The sequence below is a fragment of the Macrobrachium nipponense genome, chromosome 10 (assembly GCF_015104395.2).
Source record: "Macrobrachium nipponense isolate FS-2020 chromosome 10, ASM1510439v2, whole genome shotgun sequence".
NCBI classification, from domain to species: domain Eukaryota; kingdom Metazoa; phylum Arthropoda; class Malacostraca; order Decapoda; family Palaemonidae; genus Macrobrachium; species Macrobrachium nipponense.
The window spans coordinates 45,091,691-45,117,164 of NC_087204.1; the positions used below are offsets into that span (position 1 = coordinate 45,091,691).

The following is a 25,474-nucleotide window of genomic DNA, read 5'->3' on the forward strand; positions in this document are numbered from 1 at the left end:
TTGTAAAAGATTTCCAGGTTATTCTAAACCCGGTAAAAATATTTTAAACGATACATTAAAATGTCATCTTGCAGCTTTATATATTTAGCCAACACACTTGAAATCCAGCAAGATATTTCGGGTGTTTCTCCTCTCATCTTCGTTTTCTTTAGCCAGGAATCAACAAAATAGAAAACGTAGGCCGGTGATTTATGTAAGCGTTAACTAATGTAAATTGTCATTTTTTTTATCATAGTAGGTTTTATTATTCCAAGGAGCTAATTTAACAATTAAAATTTATGCATGCATACAAGTATGTGCTGCTGGCAGGAAGTCTTGCTAAGTCGTTCTTTTGATATGTGAAAAAGATATTTTGTTTACATACATGCACTGAGAGGGTGAAAGCGTAGATAAAAAGATTACTCAGTGCTATAAACAAGGATTGATTAAGTTTTTTGGTTGTCTGAATGCCTTTCAAAACATCTTTTTAACTGCTTTAGACCATATCAATTGCATATAAGGCGCATGAAACGGGAAGTCATCTAATAAAGTTCCCGAAGTTAGAAAGAAAATTTGATAAGCGCAAAGGTAATTACAATTATGATTAATATAAGCAAGGTTGTTTTGTCGTTTAGAATGATTGTTAGCCTTTTTTAATGCATTTAGTACTTTTATTCTTTTATTATGAATTCTTACTGAGACACGTGTTATTTCTGTAACTTACATCTTGGTAGGAAAAGTGTTAACAAAGTTTTTTTTTTTCAAGTTTGAGAAAGAGAAACTATCTTCTCCTTACATTTATGAAATAAAACATTATATTTCGAATTATATTACCGAATTTCAAAGTTTACTGTTCGGCCTTATCCTCATGCAAGGAATGCATTAGTGCCTAGTAGCTTTCTTCGTTTATTTTAATGTTTTTTTATTTTGATTTAAAAGTCCGTTTTCCTCATGTAAAAGGCATTACGCATTCCGTTTTGTTACTTGTACTGAAATTTATTTACAGGAAAAGAAAGGTCACGAAGAACGCGTAATTTTCTAGGGTCTTGGACGTCGGTATTGGTCTGAGGATAGTGGTGAGGGTGGGATGTGTATACACTACCTCTTTACCAGGATTCTCGGAGAGGGTGTAGCATATGAAGCGAGGGGCATTTCTATGCTTATTTTCAGAATTTGACTTGTGTAGACATTTTATTAATTCTGCTGTTTTGTGTATTTTTGTGGCTCTTATTGGTTCAGTTTGATTATTCATTTTCAAATCTGACATCGATGTCAATGACTTTTGACGTCATAACACCAGAAACCATTAAATCCAATCTATAAACCTTGCTTAAATCAGTCTCAAACAGTCTTTCACAATTTTTCTTATTTTCCAATAAATGGTGCTTGCTATTTATTATAAATATTTCTCTATGTATATACGCGTATGTTTGAAATGTTTGAACTCTTGGAAGTCTACCCTCTATGCTAGTACGTTGTTGACACCGTGGGTGATGTGTTGTGATGCTTTTGTGCCACAGGAATTTATATTAAGTGGCCAGTTTGCACTCTGGTGTTATGACCACTTGCTTTGACACTCGTGTACGTGATACATTTTGTTGTTTACGATGATCATTATGAATATTCAGGCACATAACGTCCTTTTTGTTGTCCTATGGGATCAAAATTACTCTGTATTTAGTGCGTTCGTAAATATTTGCACGAATCTTGCGTACGAAGCCTTTAATATTCATCATATTTGAGTAAATATTTTAACACTGCTGAAATTGTCAGAAAATTTGATCGCCTTGATTATCCTTTAGGCTCTTACCTGATCAACATGTTCTTTTTCATACGACTTTGGGGTTATTCCTGAGTTATTTATTTTTCATCTTTATACCACATAGTTACACCTTATTCATTTTTCTTCTTAAATCTACCATACGATCATAAATAACTTTCTCCATTTATCCTCAATATAATATCTCATGTATTTGTTAATGGTGAAGAAGTACGAACCCATAGTTGCAGGTTTATGCACACGTAACTGTGTGACCTCAAACGGTCATAGTGGCAGAACATCGTGTGACCTCACTGTATAAAGTCAGGAGACAAAAACGTAGCACAAACCACAGCCGTAGTACAAGCTCGGGAAGAAATTAAACGCGTAAACCAGGAATTCCTCAGAAATTGCATGTTTTTTTCTTCTTCTTTTAAGAGTAATCATCATTCGTCCACAAATGTATGTACAGCGTAATGTTTCACAAGAAAATATACTAAGAAAATAGTAAAAAATTATGTAATTTTTGTACTACGCATGTATAAGCTTGTGTGTAAGAATTAATGATTCATGAAAAATTATAAAGATGACTAGATGGCTGGACAGAAGTATAAACGGGTACTTAGACATTTTACAAAACGAAAATACAAAACGAAAATTTTAAAACTTTATGAATACCGTAATGTTGTATAATACATTTTGTGCTTATATTTATTTTTTGGCAGTTTGTTGCTAGAAAATAAGTCTGGTGAATTCAACAATTTGCCTTAGAAATTCACACTTTGTTTTCAGCTAGTGCTTCGTTTTATACTATATATATATATATATATATATATATATATATATATATATATATATATACTATATATATAATGTGTGTGTGTTTGTGCGCGCATGCAGCGTTTGTGTCTGTTTTTGCCAGTGCAATCTGAGATATCTAAAAGTGAAGATAAATTTCTAAATGATTCCGTTTGTAACTTAACTAAAATATACGTTTGTTCGTGTGTCTGTATTTTTAAGCATATTTCGTATGTATAGATATATAGAAATATATATGTATACATATATGTATGTATGTATATTAAAGAATAATTTTCCAGTAATTTTAATACCTGACTTAAGTTTGTCTGTTCGAAACTCACACCTCATATTAAAATTACTGGAAAATTGTTCTTTAATATACATACACACACACACACACACACACACACACACACACACACACACACATATATATATATATATATATATATATATTTATTTATTTATTTATTTATTTTTTTATTTATATCTATACATACGAAATATGCTTATAAATACAAACACACGAACAAACAAATACTTAAGTTAAATTACAAACGGAATCGTTTAGAAATTTATCTTCACTTTTAGATATCTCAGATATACCACAGGCAAACATACACGCACGTGCTCGCATGAACGCACACACACACACACACACACACACGTGTGTGTGTGTGTGTGTGTATTGCAAATGCTCGAAAGTAAATGCACAAAATTAACCAACACAGTATAGTTCAACATAGTATGAATTTGACTTGATATCTTCTTGTGTCAGCGGTATGCTTGAGTTAGTGATATCTTATGGTTAATAGTAAAAACACATCCACACAACGGTTGCATGTTAAGTGTAGTAGTGCTTTCATACAACTTCGACTTCAGAAAAGATCAATACCTACGCGGAAGCGCAAAGAAGTGTACTAAACTTGCTTCCCCTCGTCTCCTTATGAAAGAAATGACCACCAACTACCTCTTCTATGCCAATGACATGGTGGTAATACCTTCCTCAGAACAAGGGCCCTAACGTCTACAATGAATCCACAATTTAGTGCATGTCATTGCTCCCTAGGTCCACATATACTCTTTGAGAACCACCAACTGGAATTTGTGCCTGAATTTTCGTACAATGGCTCATTATCAACAATATTACGTGGGATATAGCTGACATCAAGGAAGTGACGAAAGCTTTGTGCTATCGGCAACATGATTGCAATGTAGCTACCCTTCTGTCACCGTAAAAACAAACTCTTGAGCTCTTGCTGATATTGCTCTGGCGTGTACGATTGCTCCTTATAGGCGATCTTTGCTCGAGAGACCCTGAGTCGACTTGTGGTTGGCCAAAATAACATTCGTCAACATTCCTCAATGGAAATTTTAATTAAAAAAAAAAAACCGCCAAGACAATTTGAAAACCATCATCAGACCGTCGATGTCTAGTCTGATTCACAGATTAAGGAGATATTTTCCCAGCAGCAACCGACAAATCCGAACTATTTTGCAAAGTAGTGCTTGACGAGTTCCGAAGTTGCAGGAGAGTTGGGAGAACGAGTTTTTGTACATGTGCTTCTTTTTGAATGGCTGGGCACCTCTATATTTTTTCTGGGTTCTCTCATTCAATTATTTTCAAAATATGTGAGCTATGTTCCCTGCAGATCTTATGACACTGAACCATCAGTGGTTTTGACGCGTAGCATCGTTTTATCACTGTATAATTCCTTATTTTACGTTTTTAATATTTATAACGACATGTGCTATTGCTCGTAGGTCTGTAGGTCTGTCTCATAAGTTATTTGTAATAAAGGTCAGCTGATATGCTGATTATATATATATATATATATATATATATATATATATATATATATATAATGCACAACTGATACATGGACTCACGCATTGGGACGAACGCATTGTTTTTAAGACGAACGCATTGTTTTTAAGACCCTGTTCATTCTTGTCAAATGCAAGTGCCAGTAAGTGCAAAGAGCCATAAAAACAGTTCATCGAGGGAAGACCGTGGAAAGAAAAAGTTAAAGGCACTGACTCTTATCACCTCGTGGGTCTGCGTCTGGGTTTTTTCATCCTGCCGAGGAATAGCGGATGAGATCAAAGGTTAAGCATAAAGAGAAGCCTTAAGGGTGTTTTCCCTTTGACTGTCTGTTCTCGCATGATCCCCAGTAGCATAACTACGCCCCCTTAACCCAGGAAATAAGAGGGTCTTCGGCGGGTGCACTCTATGGACCACTCCCTCGAAAACCCCCATACTACTACTTCCTCTTGCCACCCCCACCCCCTTTCATTCCATCATAGCTGCCATCTCTGTTTCTTTCATCTTATTTCTCCTCACTTTTACTCCTGTCTTCCTTCTGTAAGTTTGCTTCGTCTCCGCCAGACCCTTCTAAACGAAGGGCAAGGCTCTCGAATGGATATTCGCGATTTTTTACTTCCCATTACGTTATTTAGAGTTTTTAGAATATGCATGATTAATATATCACCATTTCCTAAAGCTCATAAAGGAAACATTTTTTCGACGCATGGCAATCGTGACGGTCGGTATAATAATGACTATATTTAATCAATTTAACTCATATTTTTTACTATTTAGCCGAACATCCAGACGCTAATACTGAAGTAACTATTGCAGCAAGAAAATTTGATAAATATAACGACAGGGAAGCAAATAGATGTTTAAAGATTATTACAGACTCGCATGTATCCTGTTGCCGGTGGGTTGTTTGAGTGGAAGCTAAAAGTGGGAAAATAATAAATATCAAGATCTGGTACTTGCAGTGGTATTGTTTATAGCTTCTTGCTATTATAATAGTTATTATTACATGTCCACTCAGTATTATTGTGCATAATCTTATTCTCTTAGTTACTTTTGTAATTCAACAACTTTTAAGCGCCAAGGAAGGTGTCACTTTGGCGCGTAGGCCAGCACTCGCAAGAAATTGGTCCATTGTAGTAAAAACTAACGAATGAAATGCTTTAAATTTTGTTGTGAAGGTACCTGAGAGCAATTTCCATCAGTCCAGTAGTTGTTCTTGCTATTTTGCCTTGGCTGTTGCTCTTCCTCCATCACTGACGTTCTTTCTCCTTGACTAAAAATAACGTACTGTCACTCGTTTCTAAGTTTTCTTCGCTAGTACTGAAGAGGAGTTAAGTGCAAAAAAGATTATTGTAAGCATAATAACTGCTTAGGTACAGGTCTTCATAAATATTTAGAGGTAAAACTCAGGCACTTGCAACTTATGAAGCGACAAGGATGCATTATGCAGACGTTTTCAGCGTCGTGGATACCTTCCTGGTTCAGCCATGATAGGAAGACAACAGCTGTGATTTCCCCGTTTTACTCTGAAGCCAACTTTACCATTAATGCATTACATGTCTGCGCGCGTGTGTGTATGAGCATATAATGTATATTACTAAAACATCATTTTTAGCAATCGAGTTGTTTCGTCCATCAGCGTCAGCTTAATATAAAATAGCATTCTTCTCTGGACACAGATGTTTCTAGAGTCTAGACCTTTGCTCCTTTGCGTTTGAATAATACCCATATCATTCTTTGTTCTTAAGATACCTTGATGATAATAATAATAATAATAATAATAATAATAATAATAATAATAATAATAATAATAATAATCTAGAGTGTTGTTCAAATATTATACATTGATCGTTGGTTCATGGTAAAGTCAGGAAGTTTATTTTTTCGTAATAAATTGCTTTGGAATGTGACCACAGTCATGCCTTCTCTCGGCTTCCATGCCACTACGGTCGCCTCAGGCTCTTCCACACGCGCGCGCGCACACACACACACACACACACACACACACACACACACGTAAGTGGTGTCGTCATTGGTGTACATGTTTTGTAGACTTCTGGAAGACATTTTCACTCATACCAACAAGAACAATCGTATACTCAATGTGATATCCAAGAGCTATAGTCTCACGGAGAGTTCCCTGCATAAGAGGATATTATCTTCTGTCTCGAGTTTGCATGTCTTACTTTCCCCATCTTTTCTTTTCCATTTATTATTTTTACCTTGGAAATAGAATGGCTGCCGATTCCGAGCTTATTCTGATTGGCTCAGCGTTATAAAAATATCTGTTGGTGCCCGCTCAAAATAAACTGTGGTTATTATTCTCAAGAATTGGAAGGAAAAAACTCCTTTAATCTTCAGGACGTTTATTCAGATCTTCAATTTAATTAAATGAGTATATTACCCATATCAAACGATGTACCAATATTTAAAAAGTCACTACAGAGAATAAATCTATTGCTCCATCTGCTGATTATCGGTGTAGGAGATTATGACCAAACCAAAGGCTTCAGTGTTTTCTTATACGAGTTCTGAGGTGGTATTACTTTCGTTATGTTGCATTTAGGATCGGAAGTTTGTCATAGTTGAGGTATGTAGAATTACAGGCAAAGTTGTAAAAGGAAGGCTTTAAATTCGTGTGAAATTTCATTGTAGGGTTACATGTTTTCATTACATTTTTCTTAACGTTCCTCTTCCGCAAATGAGTGTAAACTACTACAAAAACTGAATGAGTACATTTGGTGTTGAGGCACGTTCTCTGAAGTTCAAATGCCGCGTCAGGTATCATGAAATAATGACGTTTCAGCTGAAAGTGCAAGTTTGCTCATCATCAGACGACGCTGCCTTAGATAACGAGAGCAGGAAGTCACTGGATGGCGAGAAACAGAATGCGAAGTGCTAACTAGGGAGTATTAGGAGGGTGGGATTTGGGGGGGTTGTGGTGGAGTAACATCTTGTTGGTTGGAGGAAGGGAGGAGGGGGGATTTAGTTGAGGTTCTGCTCCCTTCCTCAGTTGAGTCAGGGGTAGAGGTAGGGGTGAATGGAAAGGGAGGTGGAAAAAGTGTTAGGGAACGGGGAAGAAGGATAAGGAGTGAAAAGTAGCAAAGAACCGACTCGGAGGGTAATGACTGCTGGCTGGCTGGCTTACTGTGCTATGAAATGGGCGAAATGCTTAGTCACTGAAGAACGCTTGCTTGCTGGGTGCGCTGCTGAAGTAAGCACAAATGTTCAGGTATTATTATGAGGATTCTGGTTAAAGTAGATAAAATCGTATTAAAGTAGTATGGATTCTCGGTTAGTAGCGAGGCTGTATATCGATGCATTCGAATTGATTCTTACTTAGTGACAGATCAGTTTCATGAATTTTGCAAGAGAAAGGCATTTAGTTATATTGAGGACAATGATTTAGAAATGTTGAGTTCAATAGTGTCGTAACGGAGTAAACAGAATGATCAAATAAATAAAGCACTAATTACATATGAAATGGATTTGCATTAACTGCATTTCCCGTATGTGCTGCTACTTTCTTTTTGGCTTTACAATTACTTTCAACCAAGTTAGAAAACGCAAGTTTAATTCCCAGTGAGAAGTTTGATCTTGGACCAAAAGCTCGTCGACCATAGCTAGAAGGTACAAGCGTGATGCACAATTAAGTTTGTTGCGCATTAAAGTGCATTGTCCCCGTAATGTGTGTTGGGTGCACATATAATATCTCATTAATGACAGTCATTGTAACAATTGCCGTACAAATAGCGCCTTTGAATTCGTTCCGACTGGTAGTGAAACCCCGGTGTTGCAATGGTGTTCACCTCTGTCTGTCTGTCTGTCTGTCCGTCGCGCTCTCGTTTGTTGGGGTCGCTTTTGTAGTCTCGCCTTTTCTCTGACTGGCACATATTCTGCATTCCATTCCGGACAGGTTTTTCTGTTAATCTATTTGAATAGGTATTACACTTTATTATTTTTATTTTACACTTTATCATTGAATACATTTTACACTTTATATATATATATATATATATATATATATATATATATATATATATTTGAGTAAATTATAAGAAAAATTATAAGAAAACACTGGAATTCTGTTTGCCAGTACAACCGAATTATTGCCTTGCATAGTTCAAGTAAGAACTGAAAAAAACAAATGAAGTAATGATTGCAAGTTTTCTTTCTAATTCCTTTTTCCGTATCCAACGTGCAGTTTTTAAGAGCTTTGTGATTCGAACTCAACTCATATTTGTACACTGAATTGTATCATTTACATGAAAATTGCATTAATATTTTAATATAAATAAATAGCGCAAACTTTAAGAAGCTGTATTTGCACAAGGTTTTGTGACTCGAGAGTTTTACTGGCAAGCAAAAAGAAAGTAGTTCCCATAAGAACACATAACCCAAAATTATTTAGTTATTAGATGAAGTTGTGTCTACATGGAAGTGATTTTTTACAAAAAAGCACAGTCATGTCTTACAGCTCTTTAGTGGGGATAGTTTCAGAACATTATGTTTCGTTAAGGATATTTATCAGGTTGTCAGCAATAAAATTATACGTTCGATTGAGAATAAATACACATATACGTACGTACATTAGTGTACCTGTGTCTTGAAAAATAGAGGCACAATTAAAATGACTTTCAGTTGCGTCCTACATCGAGTCCAGCTCTTCCTGAGTGTAATAAATGTAGGCAAAAAATTAGACATCGTTCAAAATGATCCCTTGTCTTGCCCTAAACTATAATTGAATAGAAAAATACGTATATAATGGTGAAAAAAATCATATATTTACAAATCCCAACAGATATTACGGTACGTGAACCGAAAATTCCGCTCAGGACAATTTAGCGACGACAGTTCAGCTCATGACAACTTATCGCAAGAACAATCCAGCGCAAGGACAATTTAGCTTATTTTTTGTATTTCTAAAATTGGTGAAGTTCTATAGTAAAGCGTTTACTATAAACGCTTTACTATTTATTTAATGTTGTTAAAACTAACAACCATTGAACAATTTAAGATTGTTAAAACTAACAGCCACTGATTAAGTAGTGGCAATACTTTAAGATTGTTAACATTGACAAAAGTAGTGGCAATACTTTAAGATTGTTAACATTGACAACCATTGTCTAATTAGTAAACCTACAAAGGTTTATTTTTAAAGATTATTTGTGGTACTTCCTTTTTAGGAATCCAGTTGGTTACAAATATTTACTAAGATAAAACTGAAAAAACGAGACCTATTGAGCGGATATTTTCTGAGAAAGATCGGGAGAACGTGTTATTAAATGGATTCTGCTATCGTTTAGAAAGAAAACTTAGAAATGGAAAAGAGTCTGGCGTTGTACTAAAGACAAATGCAAAGGTCGTATCCTTGTTAACGAAAGTTTATGGGAAGATGTCACAACACATATATACCCATGTGCTAAGATGTCACAACATATATATATACCCATGCATGTGCCAAGATGTCACAACACATACCCATGTGCCGCAGCCAGTAGTATCAGCGATGAGGCAGATAGTTTCAAAATTTCGTGAACGAGCTATTGCATCTAATGATGTTCCAAGAAGAATAATAAAAGAAACGCAGGTCTCCTTGCCAGATGAAGTAACAATTTTACTACCTAAATATACATCATTGCAACGAAGTGGTCAGCGCCGTAGAAAACGAGATGGTGATACAATTCCAGCACCTGCTAATGTTAGTGATATTGTAATACCTGAACATTTGCGTGTAACACACATTGGCGAACCTTTTTTATTAAACGATTCTGGCAGTAACGATGCCAATAGATTGTTAATTTTTTCGATTGAAAAACATATTGAATACCTTAAATAATACAAAAATTGGCTTGCAGACGGTACATGTAAAGTAGCCCCGCGCCTTTTCTACTATGTTATTCATGTGCTTTGTGAAGAGCGTGTTTTTCCAGGATATATATACTATTACAAAATAAAAGAGAAGATTCATATGAAAGGGCATCAAGGACTATTTTTAATTTTTTTGCGGGATCTGAAGCCAGATACTATGCTCTGTGATTTTGAAAGGGCATTCCATAATGCATTTACAACAGTTTTTGAGAGCACGGAAATAAGTGGTTGCTTTTTCCACCTCGCTCATTGTGCATGGAAGAAAATCAAGGATTTAGATTTTAGTCAGCTTTATATAAGGAAGGAACATTATTCATCGACACCGTGAGATGTTAGTAGCCTTATCATTTGCGTTAGTGTACGATATTTGTGGAGTACGTATTTGATTCTTTGCAAGACGTTATGCCTCCGAAATTGGAAGAATTAACTAATTATTTCGAAGATACGTGGATTGGTTGCCCATTCCGCCTTCGTAGAAGAGATGCTGTCATGAAACCAGAAATATGGAGAGGGAGACCTACCGAGGACCAACAATTCCTTAGACGGGTGGCACAGAAATCGCCAATTATCATCGGGTCATAACCACCCAAACTTTTATAAGTTTGTAGATTTCTCAAACTAGAACAGGATATTACAGAGAAAAGGATATTAAGAACCAGAGCTGTTTCCAAGCAAGAAGAATATCAAAGGATTCATAAAACAATAACGACGTTAAGTGAATGAATATGGAAATCGAGCTGATAAGGTGGAGTATCAAATTGAATTAGAGAAATAAATTCTTATCAGTATTTCTATAAAGATGCTTTTGTTTTTACTATTCATTTTTCTATAAATATTTTATTACAGTATGTTACTTCAATATTTTTTTTAATTTTAATTTTTGTTTATCAATAAAATGTTTAAACTCAAAAACTGATTTCGTTATTCCTTTACTGGAATTGTCGTTGTATTTGCTTCCTTGCGCTAAACTGCCAGGCGCTGAATTGTCTTTCGCGGGATTGCCGGTGTGCCATTACGGTAATATGCTTTATGGATGATGGCTAGCAAGAATGGCAATAACCTAAACATTATTGGATAGGCATTTGTATCTTTGCATGGTTCAAAACTATGTCCATTTCGATTTTACTTTAGTTTTGGAAATATTTCTTTTGCGGTATAAGTATAGACAATTTTGGCTTGTTTCAACTCGTCCTTTTGACATTTTATTTTTGAAATATGCTTTCATTTTTTTATCATATTACAAAACGTCACCAGAGCTGTCAGAGAAATAAAGGAAAAAGACTTATCTATACCTTTATGTTTTAGCGTGCAACGGATGGCATAAATGCCATAAACTGGATATATCATTTGCCAGAAAATTCATCGTGACTACGTGGTGCAAAAACTTTATTTTGGCCGCATAAGGTTTACAGCAAAGTATAGAAATATTTGTTTTTCCTAGTTTCAACTCGTCCTTTTGACATTGTAGATATTTTTTTTTTCCGTAATGGAATAAATTGCACTTATTGAGGTTTAAAATGACACCAAAACCAACCGTGCATGAAAACCACCTGTACAGAGAGCGATCAAAGAGAAATATAGCTAAAAACAAAGGCAATTAGTGAGTGACGGGCGCATGAGTCATGGTGATACACTAAAGTAGATAATATATATATATGGATACTCATCATGATTTGTGCTGTGGTTTTCGATTTTCACTAACTTGTTATCTTACTCCCCATTTGAACTAGGAATGGGATTTTGGGGAAGTGTGATTATATCTACCTATACTCTATTTTTTTCCATCTGTCCATCCGCCTGTGGTATGGTAACACTGCGTCCCGGGCTTTAGATAGTTACATACAGCTTACATTCAACAATGATAATAATATCCTATTTCGAATACTAACGGTGTAATTAGCATACAGTAATTTATTAAGACACTTTTCAGTTGCAAATGTACACCCAGATATCCTTTTATTTACCTAAAACTTACAGATAGCGTAAGTAACTATTTAAAGCCCGGGACGCAGTGTTACCATGCGAAAACACCATAGGCGAATGGACAGATGGAAAAAAACTGAGTATAGTCATATAGAGCCATTGCCTTGCTTACCCAGGTCTCACGTGAATGGAGATTGTTTTGGCAAGGTGCTTTGAGCGAATGAACAATAGCCGGTCCCTGGGCTCTGCTGTATATGTATATATATATTTATTATATACACATATATATCATATATATATAAACATATATTTTCGTGGTTCAGATATTAATATATATATATATATATATATATATATATAATATATATATATATACACACACACACACACACACACATAATTTACGTGTGTCTGAGAGTTTGTTCTTATTTATTATCTGTGTCTCACGGATATTAACTTTATATGTATATATGCTTGTGTGCTTTTGCTGATTTGTGTGCTTGCTATTATTCAAGTATGACTGACTAGACCTGATTTAAAAACAACTAAATTCATGAATTAAGCATCTGATGGATTCTGTTCGTATTAATACCTACGTTTCATTTTCGCCCTCAGTCCCAGCGAGTAAAATCACCGTAACCCTGTTTTTCATTTCCGACTTGAAATCTGTTTACGTGAAATACGACCAACACCGAGAAGCCTCGCAAATGCAAGTCGTTGTCGCTGAGCCATTGATCAGAAGCAGGACAGATTTTTGTCTGTTTATTTTCGCTCACCGATTACATGTAAAGTCGCATGTGCAGATCATCACTGTATTTCGTAATCGCGTTAATGTTAGATATCGGGAATGTTTTTGTCATTATACAGACATGAAACACTATGCACGCACACACACATATATGTGTGTGTGTGTTCATACAGATGCAACTACTATATATAATTATATATATTATATATAATAATATATATATATATATATATATATATATATATATATATATCACATTAAAGTCTGTTGTTGTGTAGAGCACTTCGAGATCAAGCTTGCTGCACATTCAGGATTGAGATGCACCATTGATCTATGTAATATACCAAACGTCAGCCAGACACATTCAAAATATTTGTTAGGATGCTACAAGTATAGATTCTTCAAATTGTCAAACAAGGTGAAGTAATGTTAGCCTCTACGAATTTTTCCGGAGGGACCTTAATTCCTATTTTGATTTTCTATGTAGTTTTGTTTGAAAGCCAAACTGCGTTGACTTGATGGGGGAAGAGGTAAATAACCCCTTAGTCTTTTTGAGACTGACTTCTGTCTAAACACCTCTTCAGAAGACATGTTGGATCCTTCCTAGAATGTAGTTCGCTGATGTATTTTAAGTCTCTCTCTCTCTCTCTCTCTCTCTCTCTCTCTCTCTCTCTCTCTCTCTCTCTCTCTCTCGTCATTGGTCTGTTCTGCCATGAGATTTTCAGCTTAACCCGAATAGCAGTTAGGAGTTAAATACGAGGCTCTTCGGTATCCTTTCCGACTTCAGTTGCTCTCTAATGACTCCCCCAGTATCTTCATTGCGCTGAAAACGTTAGTGGTCAGACCTGGTGTGTATAATCAAACTTGTATTGCTGTCTGTTTAATATCACGTTTTTATTTGTTTTAATGGCTTTGCGCTTTTACTTTCCTCTATCTTAAGTACAGTTTTTGATACCCTTTTCTGGATACTTTCATTTTTGCCTGTCTATCTGTCCCTGCTTTTCTGTGATTGAATTCTTTATTTATTGTCTTCTTGTTACATACGTTATCAGATTTTTTTGCCTTTCTTTTTCGTGCAATTTATTTAAGAGATTTTGATTATATTTTGCTTTGCCTGTTTATTTTTTGTATTTCATCTTGTACTAAGCTTTTAAAGATTTTTTTTTTTTATTAATGAATCTCTTCCAATTACGATGGTTTTTGCCTTTTATTTTGTTTTGGTAATTTATTATTTGTTTTTTGCTGTGTCTGCTTTAATGATCCTTGCTCTCCGTTTCTCCCAGCCTGATTTTGCTTCAGCGATTTGTGCCATTTTGTGTTAGGTTTTGATTGTTTATGCCTTAAAGGTTTTTCTATCTCTTTGTAGTGCTTTCGCTGTTTGCCTTTCTTTTCCATGCCGTAATCGTGTTTTATTATTTGTCGGGCTTTAGCTACTCGCTGTTCTCTTTTACTTTAGTAATATTTGTGTCTGTAAGGTACTTTATTTTCCAATTCTTTATCGTGCTTTGATAATACTTTATTCTCTTTTGAGAGCGCCTCAGTGGCGTGGTTGGTTTGGTGTTTGCTTCTCACCTCGGTGGTTGCGGGTTCGATTCTCGGCCATTCCATTGAGGAGTGAGAGATGTGTATTTCTGGTGATAGAAGTTCACTCTCGACGTGGTTCGGAAGTCACGTAAAGCCGTTGGTCCCGTTGCTGAATAACCACTGGTTCCATGCAACGTAAAAACACCATGCAAACAAACAATTGTCCTTTTTGAGGTATTTCTTTGTTCATTAGCTTTCCTTTTTAATGATTTATTAGTTGTAGTAGTAGTGGTTTAGTTATTTTGCCGTTCATTGTCGTGTTATAATGATATTTTCCGCTTTGTCGTTCCTCTATTACTGTTCTTTATCGTTCCATGGTGATGTACTCTTAGGGTGCTTAAATCATTGGTCGTTCTTTCATTGCTGGAATGATACCTTTATTCTTGGTCGCACGTTAACTTTTCCACTTTTGTGCTCAAGTTTAGGTTTTATTTTTCATGACTTAATTATCTTTCCCTTCCTCACACTAATTTTGTAGTCTCTGTCACTCTTGACTGATAAGCATTATCATACTCCATTCTTTGAAGGGTTTTAATGAAGATTATTTCCTGTGTTGTGCTCTTTTTCGACTTTTCATATTTATTTTTCTTTTATTCTTTAGGGATTTACTTGTAAATTATGGACTTACTGAAAAAACATAGAAAGTATAGAAAGGCAATAGATCAGATCAGGGGATTGTTGATAGTACTCTCTCTTTCTCTATTTCCGTCGTCTTAATTTCGCGAGGAGTAATATTACTTTTATTCTGAAATTTCCGATCTCTATTTCTCTTCCGTTAACGCTTCTTCTTTTGTCCAAAGATTACACCGGCGCTTTGGGAGGGTAATAGATGTGTTATCAAATGCATTTGAAACTAAAAGGAAAAATGTATTTGTGTTTTTGGAATATGTAAGGTGATACACGTTGTTGTTGTTGATTAAGCTGGCTTTATGCCAGCACGGGCTCTTGCTCACGGAGCAGCCCGTAGGGTGATACACGGGGAACTGAAGAGAGGGTTTAAGAAAAAGGAAGAAAACAACACGCAACGGTAATAAAAATATGTAAGGCGAAATAGCTTTGAACCGGGTAGATGGGTAACCGGCTTCTAGAGGGTAAGGAAATGAAACTTGTGAAATAGGAAATGACGGCTTTGGTGTAACCTATCATCCCAAATGGCGATGTAAGAAAGTTGGTCAGCTGGATCTCCCACAGCGACATTGTCACCTGAGCGCAGACATTTGGAGGGATGAGGACAGGGGTTCTAAATTCAAGCCCTTGGGCCAAACCAGAGAAGGTCACAAGGCCAGAAAGAAAAATGAAACGTGTCAGAAAACTCATCAATTCGTCTTCAGTGACAGGGTCATTAATGTTTAAATATGACAGATCGTTGTTATCAATAACATATTTGATGAGCATATTTTAGCTTAAATGAGTAAATAATTAAGTTTATAATCTTATGTGTATGGTATACCAGCAGCTTACTCGTCATAAAAAGAAATAGGCGCACCTGCAACTCGCGGTATCGAAGATTACACCGGTCTCACGTTAGGTGCCAGACATACGATGTTGATCAGCTAACTTGAAATAGTTTCTGTTAAGTTTTTCTACATCATACTGTCTCATCCCATCCACACATTTTACTGAAAGTGTATGATTGTCCTTTTAGCCCATATTTTCTTGTAATTTATTGTGTCAAAGTAATTCAAAAAGTACTACCTCAGCGCCGTACGAGTTTGGGTCAACGTAATATCGGCAACGACCGCTCAAACCATAATATCTTGGTGTCTGTGGATGTTGGGTAATACCGTTGAATTTGAAAATGTGTTTCTCTTAGTGAATTACAATATGTTTTGCCATGATTTTGTACTTAGTGCAGAGTTAGAGGAAATCTGTGTCTATTATTACACGTAGATGTTTTATAATTGGTGAAAATGGTGAGTGATAAGCCTAAAAAAGTCTTGGGATTTTTGAAGTCGAAGGCCAAGAAGCGTGAGCGGGACAGCTCTAAAACCAGGTAAAGAAGAATTATTTTCTGTTTAATCTTTAGTTTTCTTCTTTTAAACATGGAATTAGGATTGTGAAATATCAGTCGGAGTTCCTTTATATTTATTTTTTTATGTTATTCTAACGATAGGCTAAACTTAAAGCATGAACGGTTCGATTTTATTTCTCGATTAAAATCCCGCCTTGCACGTTTGAGGTCTCAGTTCAACAGGTCATCCAAAGATCACCATTTTTGGCTGCATTAAATATTCGCGATTGTTAATTACTGTACTTATTCCTGGTTTATATATAGGTAATGTGTAGCTTACTATATAGTCTGTCTAGAAATTGTTTTTGAGTATGATAATGACTAAACTTTTGAGGGTGGGGAGAACCGTAAAGATTATCATATATTTTTCTTAGACTCCTTTATGCCAGAGGCCTTGGTTAATGAAGAAGTCCTAATGGCTAAAATGTACTGGGAATCGATCAAGATTTCTTGGGCATCAGTAGTGATAGAATTTAATTTATGGCTTACTTTGTGTCTTGACAATTATAGCATAGGCGAACCTTCCCTTAGTAGCCCGAACGGCTTGTTAGACTTTGCATTTAATTTTGCCCTTCATATGGTAGATGTGCTTCACCTTTTGCTCATATACGTTTTTTCCTGGTCGGCCTAATCCATATTCTGGGGAAGGAGGGAGTAAGGTTAGTTACCGGCTAATCGTAGCTTAATACCAATGAACTTCTATGTTAAGAGATCTCTGACTGGCTAGACAATTGGCGAAATAAGATCCTGTTTTCAAATAGGCCTAAATCTCTTTCAAAGTTCATCATATTTCCATCGTGAATAGACCTAGCTGAGGTGTCTGCTCGTGTTAATTTGATTCGGAAGATGTTAATGCATATCAGATGTAGCGTTAGTGATGAAACCCAGTGCGAAGTTGTTTGTCCGTGATTTTAATATTTTGTAAAAAGGGGAAGTGCCTCTACGGTGTTTGTTTAGACAGAATTTGCCGTATCCTATGGTAGCTTAGTCTTACAAACCGATCCACAAGACAGTACCTCAAAATAGTTTTTTGTCTCTGAATTTGAAAAGGTAATCGCTGCTAGTAAAGGGCATATTTAGGCGTGACTGGGGTTCGAGTGCCTTGTCATATTTATTTGCCTCACACCGATTGGTGTTCGGAGAACTACTAATATTTGCTTGTATATTTATTGGCAATCCACCATGGCCTCTCCAATATTGAATTTGCGTTTCTTTTGTTGTAGCTTACACGTTGGTAGACTGGAATGTGGTTTATTCTTTGTGTCATGTATTAAAAACATGTCGTGACCTAGCTTTTGAAGAGAGCAGCCAATGTCCTTTTTAGTTTTATCTCCAGAGCTTTAGAATGGGAACAGGCTTATTCGGACCTTGGCTGATTCGGACCAGGCTGATTCGGACCATGTACTGGTTCATTCGTACCTTTATCCAGGCATTTATTCGGACCTTCATATGATTAGCCGATTTTTCTACGCAGTTTTACCTCCTGAACAAGAATTTTAAGTAATATTTATTCGGACGACTGTAATTAACCAACCCCCAGGGGCTCGTACTAAACACGGCTAAATACATTTGACGCCCCAATTCCTGGTGGCTTTCGTATTCGGGTGGACGAACGATACGGAATGCTTATATAGAAATACCCATTGCTATAATATAAAATTATTAGTATGGGTGTGAATCAGCCTAGCAAATGGTCCGAATCAGCCAAGATTAAGGTCCGAATCTGGTCCGAATCAGCCAAGGTCCGAATAAGCCTGTATCCTTTAGAATCAATCTCTACTTGCGAGCTGTAGAAGTAGCGTCCCAAAAATATTGCTATTTTGGATACACTTCGAGCCCCGAGGCCTCACTGGGGATCAAAATGAATGTTGCTTGATAATATCTATATTAATGCCGGTATTCACGATTTTGTATCAGTTACATAGTGTTTTTATTTGGGTTAAATGAAGTCCGCTCGTTCCCCTGCCCCACTTAAAAGATGCAAATATGTTTAGGCTTAGATGTGGCTTCTGGTCAGCGCAGGTTGCGCATTGAGTTGCCGTACGCCATACCTGGCGTTGCTCAAGTAGTGTATTATATCTTAGGCAATGCCAGAACCTCTTCTTTGGCGTAAATTTCTCTATATTTTGTGATCTCGTAACCCTGGCATTATTGCACTTTTTCGTAGCTATAGACATTCCGTAATATGGAAGTTTACAGCCAAGTTCAGCAAGACTGTGCATAATGCGAGTAACGTCGACAGTGAATGTTGTTCTTCCATTTTTCTTTCAGGTTCTATGCTTAGGGACAACATTTTCCGAAATTTCATGTAGGGCCAGAACGACGGGAATATCTACAATGAAAGCAGGTTATGCCGTCTGATACATGAAACACGAAAATTTGGTTATGGAGTGATGTCCCGACCGTTATAAAAGGAAAATTCTTCACCGAAAGGGATTTTCCAAACTACTAATTCGTTACCCTTGCTAAGCTGAAAAATATGACACTAGAGTGACTATGTAGAATTCGATGTTGCACGGCGGATTTCTTGGTCGTTGTTTTGGAATACACCTCTTCATGTGGTTTTGCTGTGTTTAGAGACTCATAGTTCAAACTACTTTGTCTTCCGCCTCTCGTAGTTCATTTTTAAGGGTCTTCATTTCGAGTTCAGGCGGCTGTCTGTCTGTGTGAGTGTATTTTTTTTTAATGACTGGTTAGCAGATTTTTTTTTCTTAATTTTAATATCAGGTTCTTTGATATTTTATGGGTTATGTCAGTTTTGTGCACATTTTTATTTCTTGAGTTTTTGAGGGAGTTGGGTGTTGGGTGGAGGTCGAAATTTGTGTTCCATCAGTCCATATTCTTTGCCGTTCATTCGTGTAGTTTCAAGGTAGACGTCGCCCGAGGACTCAAACATTTCAGTCACATACGTATTTATATATGGTTCGCCTTTAATGTCAGAATAATTGTGCATGCACACTTCTGGAGGTTATACACCCAAAAATTAAACCTTTGGTTTTATACTGCCAATTCTTATTACAAGTACCGGTAATATGACAACTTCTTTGATGTTTTTGATAATTGCAGTAGTCATTCAAGTATATGGGAAATGTCAGGATAACTGAAGACACTGAAATAAAGGTTCAGTCACCCGCTGTTTATCTTAGACCTTATGTTGCCGAATTATACAGTCGTTTCCAGGGGAAATATCAAGAAATCATGCGAATTCAGATTCTACTCTAGATAATCATTTTGGTAGCGGTGATGACAAAGACAGAAAGTTAGCCGGCCAGTAAAGTCGAAACGAATTTATAGCCAAATCATTGTATATTGATTCTGTGGACGCGCGCACGCACAAGCGCACACACATATATATTACATGCATGTATATATTTGTTTGTGTATGGTCGCATGCGCTTATGTAATTTAAAAATGTTCACAGCTTTTACCCCTAGACATGTGAATTAATTGTTACGGTATGCATAGCCTAAACGGGTAACTGCATTCATACATATAAGCTACACCAGTATACCTTAATTACTATTTTTCAAAAGTTTGCTGACATATGAGCATCGCAGTCTTAAAGCTAAAAGGAAATATAGAAAACTTCATTAGACTTACTTAGCAAATGAATGAGTACATTTTTCTTGACCTGTTAAAAGTTGCTGACGTCAACTCATTAAATTCTGCTAATTAATGTATCCTTGAGTGGTGTATGTTAGGTAACAGACGTAATTTTTAACATACTGCAAATGTTCTTTGTTGTGCTATGCAGAGCTTTATTATTAATGCTGTTATTGCGTGAATTAAACCTTGTAATTATAATTATCTTTTGTGACATTTCTATTTTTTGTCGAGGCGATATACTGTTCTTTTCGAGTTAACCAGTCCAGTCATCAATATAATTGAGTTTTTTGTACGTTTCAGTTGGTGTATGAGATTTAGTTCTTTTTTTACTATTCAGTTTAGGTTTTTATATATCTGTAAGAACATCCTCCACAGAGATACAGGGACAGCCCGTTTTAAAATGGATGTTGAAAATGAAAAAAGAAAAAAGGTGTAATTAGAGGGAAGGAGGTGATAATTTCCCAGGTGAGAAATGACGGGTTATCGACCTGGCAAGCCCAGTGATTTTTAAAGACTATGAATATTCATCAAATACGACTTGCAGATGATTATTGCCGAGAGAGAGGAGAGAGAGAGAGCAGCTCATCAAAGCGATGGGCGCGACATGCAAACGAGGTATGATGAGAATCTTCGAAGACTAATAGCAACGCCTTGCAAAGAAGAAGAAGAAGAGGAGAGAGAGAGAGAGAGAGAAGCCCAGGAAGTGCTTGGGAAGAAGGCGAGGGGTGGGGGACGACTGTCAAAGGACACATTCTACTTAAAACATAGTCGACCTCTTTGCTGGCAGGTCTTGAGTTTCTTTATTGGGTGTAGCTCTGGTTCTCATATGCGGTGGATGTTTGGTCATCAAGTTTTAAGTGTTTTGGTTTAATTTTGAATTTGACATGTTTAGTTTGGAAGAAATGGAAAACAGTGGAGTAACTTTCCTCTCTCTGCTTTTCCTACGTGTGCAGGTACACGAAGAAGCACGTACCCTCTCTCTCTCTCTCTCTCTCTCTCTCTCATGCTTATATATATATATATATATATATATATATATATATATATATATATATATATATATATATATTAGTGTGTGTGTACTCTGAGAATGAGTGGAAGGCTGCCCCTCTCCTGTTTTTATTCCTCTTAAAAAATCTGATGTGTTATATTCAAAAGTTTTTAGAAATTGGAAAATTAACTGTGTACGTATATTTCTGTAACCTCACTCCACTTATCCGTCCTATGTTCCATTGTTTATCCTTAAAAAATCTGATGTTTTAATTCAAAAGTTCTTTAGAAAATTGGGAAAATAAGTCTTTACCATAATACTATTTGGTATACGTTCTTTAATGTGTTTTATTCGCAAAATTTGAACATGTTGTACCCAAAATGAATTGTGTTATTCCATATTATTCCTTTGATGTTTATCCTTGATTTTATCGTTCTTTACAACTTTCTTGTAGGCTTATCCAAAACTTATTGCAGAAATCAGCTTATTTTTGTTAACATTTGATATAATCTTTCCCAGTATACATTTTTTAAAGTCATTAACTTAATTCTCCATTTGATTATACGTTCTTTAAATGTGTTTTATTTCGCAAAATTTGACGTGTTGTACCCAAGTGAATTGTGTTATTCATTATTATTCTTTGTTAAATCCGATATTCCGTAATTTTACAAAAGCATCAGTACATTTGACGTATCATACATTTAATTATTATAGCATTATATATATGCATATATATATATATTATATTATATATATATATATAAATATGTGTGTGTGTGTGGGTGTGTGTGTGTGTATGTATGTATGTATGTATATATGTATGTACACACACACACACACACATATATATATAATATATATATATATATATATATATATTTTATTATGTGTGGGTGGGTGTGCGGGCGTCATGGCATTACGAGGTAGTGGGTGGTATTCGGCTACTTTAAGTAAAGAAAATGTTCATCTATCTGCACTTTTGTCGATCCATATCAGACTGAGAACCTTCCACGAATACCGCCTCCCTGTGGAATGCGTACAATGACTCACTGCTGTTCCACCTCTGTTCTGTCGTCCTCAGCTCTCCCCTTCCCTCCCCTCCCCTCGCCTTCCCCCATCCTGTAACACAAACATCTGCCCCTAGCAGTTCTCATACATTTGGGGACGATGAGGGAGGGAGGGAGGCTTGGTTGTAACGCTCGTCTGTAGTCATACCTTGAATTTGAAGTGCTTTGTTTTAGTTTGTCCACAGACTCGATGAAAAAATGACGGTAGAGTCGGGTTTGTATTAGGGTAAATACCTAGTCCCACTTATTCATAGGCCTAAGGAGAAAATAGGTAAGCAAAGCTAAATTATCTTAACATCGACATACTTGTAATTTGTATTAAAATGAGATGACTGCTTCTCCTTTTCTCTCGCTACAATAGTTTCTTGTAATCAGTAGGGTATTGTGATTAGTCACTGTTTCAGTGTTGATTGGAAGAAATTGCATGACGCAATGGCGGCCATAATCTCGCCTTCTGGCTAATCATGTTTATAATTCTCTCTCGCTTTTGCAATAAGTGTTACCGTGAGCGAATTGAAGCGCAAAGGAAATCAATCTGAACTCGGAGGCAAAGGTCAAGAATAGATTATGTCATGATATTGAGATCATGGTTGGGAAATGTTTCTTGAATTTTCTTAATATATGAATATTGTAAATTTGGTTTTCTTTTTGTTCATTTACTTCAGAACTGCTGATATTAGATGTATAATCATATAGGATATGATGCTGAAAGGTAAGCCATTCGTATACCAGCACAAACTCTTCCTCTTGGAACACCTGCAAATACAAATGGGGAATGAGACTTGAAATTGGTGCAGCTTTATTGAACTTTTACTCGGAGAAATTTATCTGTTTCAATTTATTACCGATTCTGTTGGGATCTTACTTTTAACGCGAATTTTTATGTGTATTTAGACAGTCCACTTATAATCAAGTTTGTAGTTTCAATGTATCATATGCAGCCAGTTTATTTTGTATCGAACCCATTTCGTCACGTTATTTTTAAGTAGTAGACAGCCTCAGGTTGTCATCTGTGTCTTAAGCTGAGTTTGCCAAGAAGAAAAATGATTTTATTCGGAACATCCACTGCTGGCTAAGTTAGCTTTTACGTTGCAGAATTTCATGTGCTGCCTAAAAAAATAAAAAAAAATAAATTTAAGCGTTGCATTAATGTGGAGATGAAAAAAATCTTTACAACGCAGTGCTTTTTAATTTTTTTTCCATCCTTAAAGCCGCACAGTATTGTCACATGAGGTTTCCTGAAATTACAGTTTTACATTACTTTGCGAGAAGTATGATAGTCACATGAAAACTGATAAGAGTATTAGGGTTAGTAGTTTGCTAAAGTTACAAGCATTTATCATGAAGGACCTTAACAGATTTTGTATTTCGCATAAAAGAAAAGGGGGGGGAGGGGGGATACGCCGAAATTTTCGCTCGTAGTGCGGTCATCTCACTATCGAGTAGACGCGTTATATACAGAATCGGGATGGAAAGGAACTGCTTGGGCGGGTTTTCTAAATCCACGGTGTCAACGTTGACTTATCTGTGACTAGGCTTGTAGTAACAATGGTATGTGATAAATACTCCATCAAATGTGTACCATTAAAAATGGGTCTCTACCAGGTAGTCTTCACCCTCCCGCAGTGAAACTGTTCTTAGGATATGATTTCTCTCATCCGTGAAATTTGATATCTGCCGAGAAGTGCATGGAAAGCCTACGTTGTTATGATGTTTTCGGGAAGTGAAATTAAATTTGAATTCATGTCTGTACTTGCAGCTGAAATAAAGCCTTCTGTGCGCCGTTTTATTGTAAATTTATTGCTCATTGGGGTGACTTTTGTGGTGTGGCGTGACTCTTGATGAGCAGTCCATGGAAGGTGTAACATATTTGTTCTCAGGTACTTGTTGTCTGATGGAAAGTGACAGAAGTTCGTAAATGAAAAATGATTAGCGTACCAATGTAGGGGGTAATTGTTAAGTGTCTACCAGTATATGCTAATGGTTTTATAATGAAGGAATTTCTAAGCGGATGGCAAGTATTATACTGGAGGCTTCTGTAGATCCTAGGTGAAAGTCTTTAGACAAATAACAAAACAGTTCCAAGGTACCAGATGCTTAATCCTGTTTCTGTATGATTTGCAGAATATTGTCATGCAGTATTAGTGGTAACATTTGTAGCTCGATCAACCGACAAAGCTGGACTGTAATTGGCAAGGAGCAATAATTTTATGACGTGATTATAAAGGTTATTTGTGAATGACGGGTTAATGCAAATTCGCAACTTTATTTTTGATTTTGTCACGCCAAAATGCATTTATGTACATTCAATGCATGAACACGGGCTCGAACTTTTGGAAATAAAAAGGGAAAGCTTTCTCTAGCAGATTAGGTTATCAATATTGATTTCTTATATCCGGTATACTGGTCTGTCCTGCCCCTGAGTCGAGGCATGCTTTGGGAACACCTGACCCAACGGACCGGTGTGGTGTGAGGAAGGTGGAATGTGGGAAAGGGTTTTAGGTGGAGGACGTCGGAACGCGAAGGACGTTACTCTTGTGTTGGACATACAACTGTCACTCACAGTATCGATGATAATTACCGCAGTTGACTGACTGCCAAAATGAAATTGTATGTAAGTTTATGTTTCGTTTCGAGACCTATTATCTTTGTCATTGTCTGGTGTTCCTTTAACCATTTCGTGACAAACGTAACGTTAACGTAGTTTTACTGCAGGCTGTTCTATGAGTACATCGGGTTTTTGCATACTGTTTCCGTATTGTTTCATAATTACGTGAATTCATGTCGCTTCTATTTCAGATATGGTGTGACTGTCATTCTGTTACGTAGTCTATTTAGTTCCAAAATAACAGGTCCTTATAAATTTGATCTCTGTTAGGAAGTATACCACTATATTCCGAGAACAGTTGGCCATTATGGTGAATGCTGGTAATTCTGTGGCTTGGAATCCAACACAATTAGGATATATCCATTTTAAACTTATTTCCCGCTTGGTCGTGTGTTACTGTTGTCAAGGATGTGTTAACTGCATCCCAATTAACTCTCCAAAGCAGCTGTGAATGGTTTCCAAATAGTGTTTTTATTTCATATGCTGTATGCTACAACCCATGGCATTTAAATGTATTTAGCAGTGAATTTCAATTAGCAGAATAGTCTCACGTTGAATGGTAGGAGTGGGATCGTATAGAGAATACTAACAACGGTGGTTAAACGTTACCGAGCTTCGGTTTACATGTGAATGTAGCTAGGAGACAGCCAAGTAAACAGATTCCTGAAGTTTTAGTGTTGAAAACAAGCTCATTTTAGTTA

The 25,474-nt window shown here is 36.3% G+C and overlaps 1 protein-coding gene across 3 annotated transcripts in view; it reads left to right on the forward strand.

Annotated features, from left to right (window-relative positions):
- The window catches only part of LOC135223602 (mucin-2-like), a 1,092,597-nt gene that overhangs the window by 153,954 nt on the left and 913,169 nt on the right, over nucleotides 1-25,474 (forward strand). The window contains exon 1 of one of the 3 annotated variants that reach the window (XM_064262170.1): nucleotides 16,250-16,483. The exons of the other annotated variants lie outside the window; for them this stretch is intronic. Within the exon in view, the coding sequence (XP_064118240.1) occupies nucleotides 16,401-16,483 (83 nt within the window). The 5' untranslated portion in view covers nucleotides 16,250-16,400. Of the gene's footprint in view, nucleotides 1-16,249; nucleotides 16,484-25,474 lie in introns of those variants that run through there. 3 annotated transcript variants of the gene reach the window in all.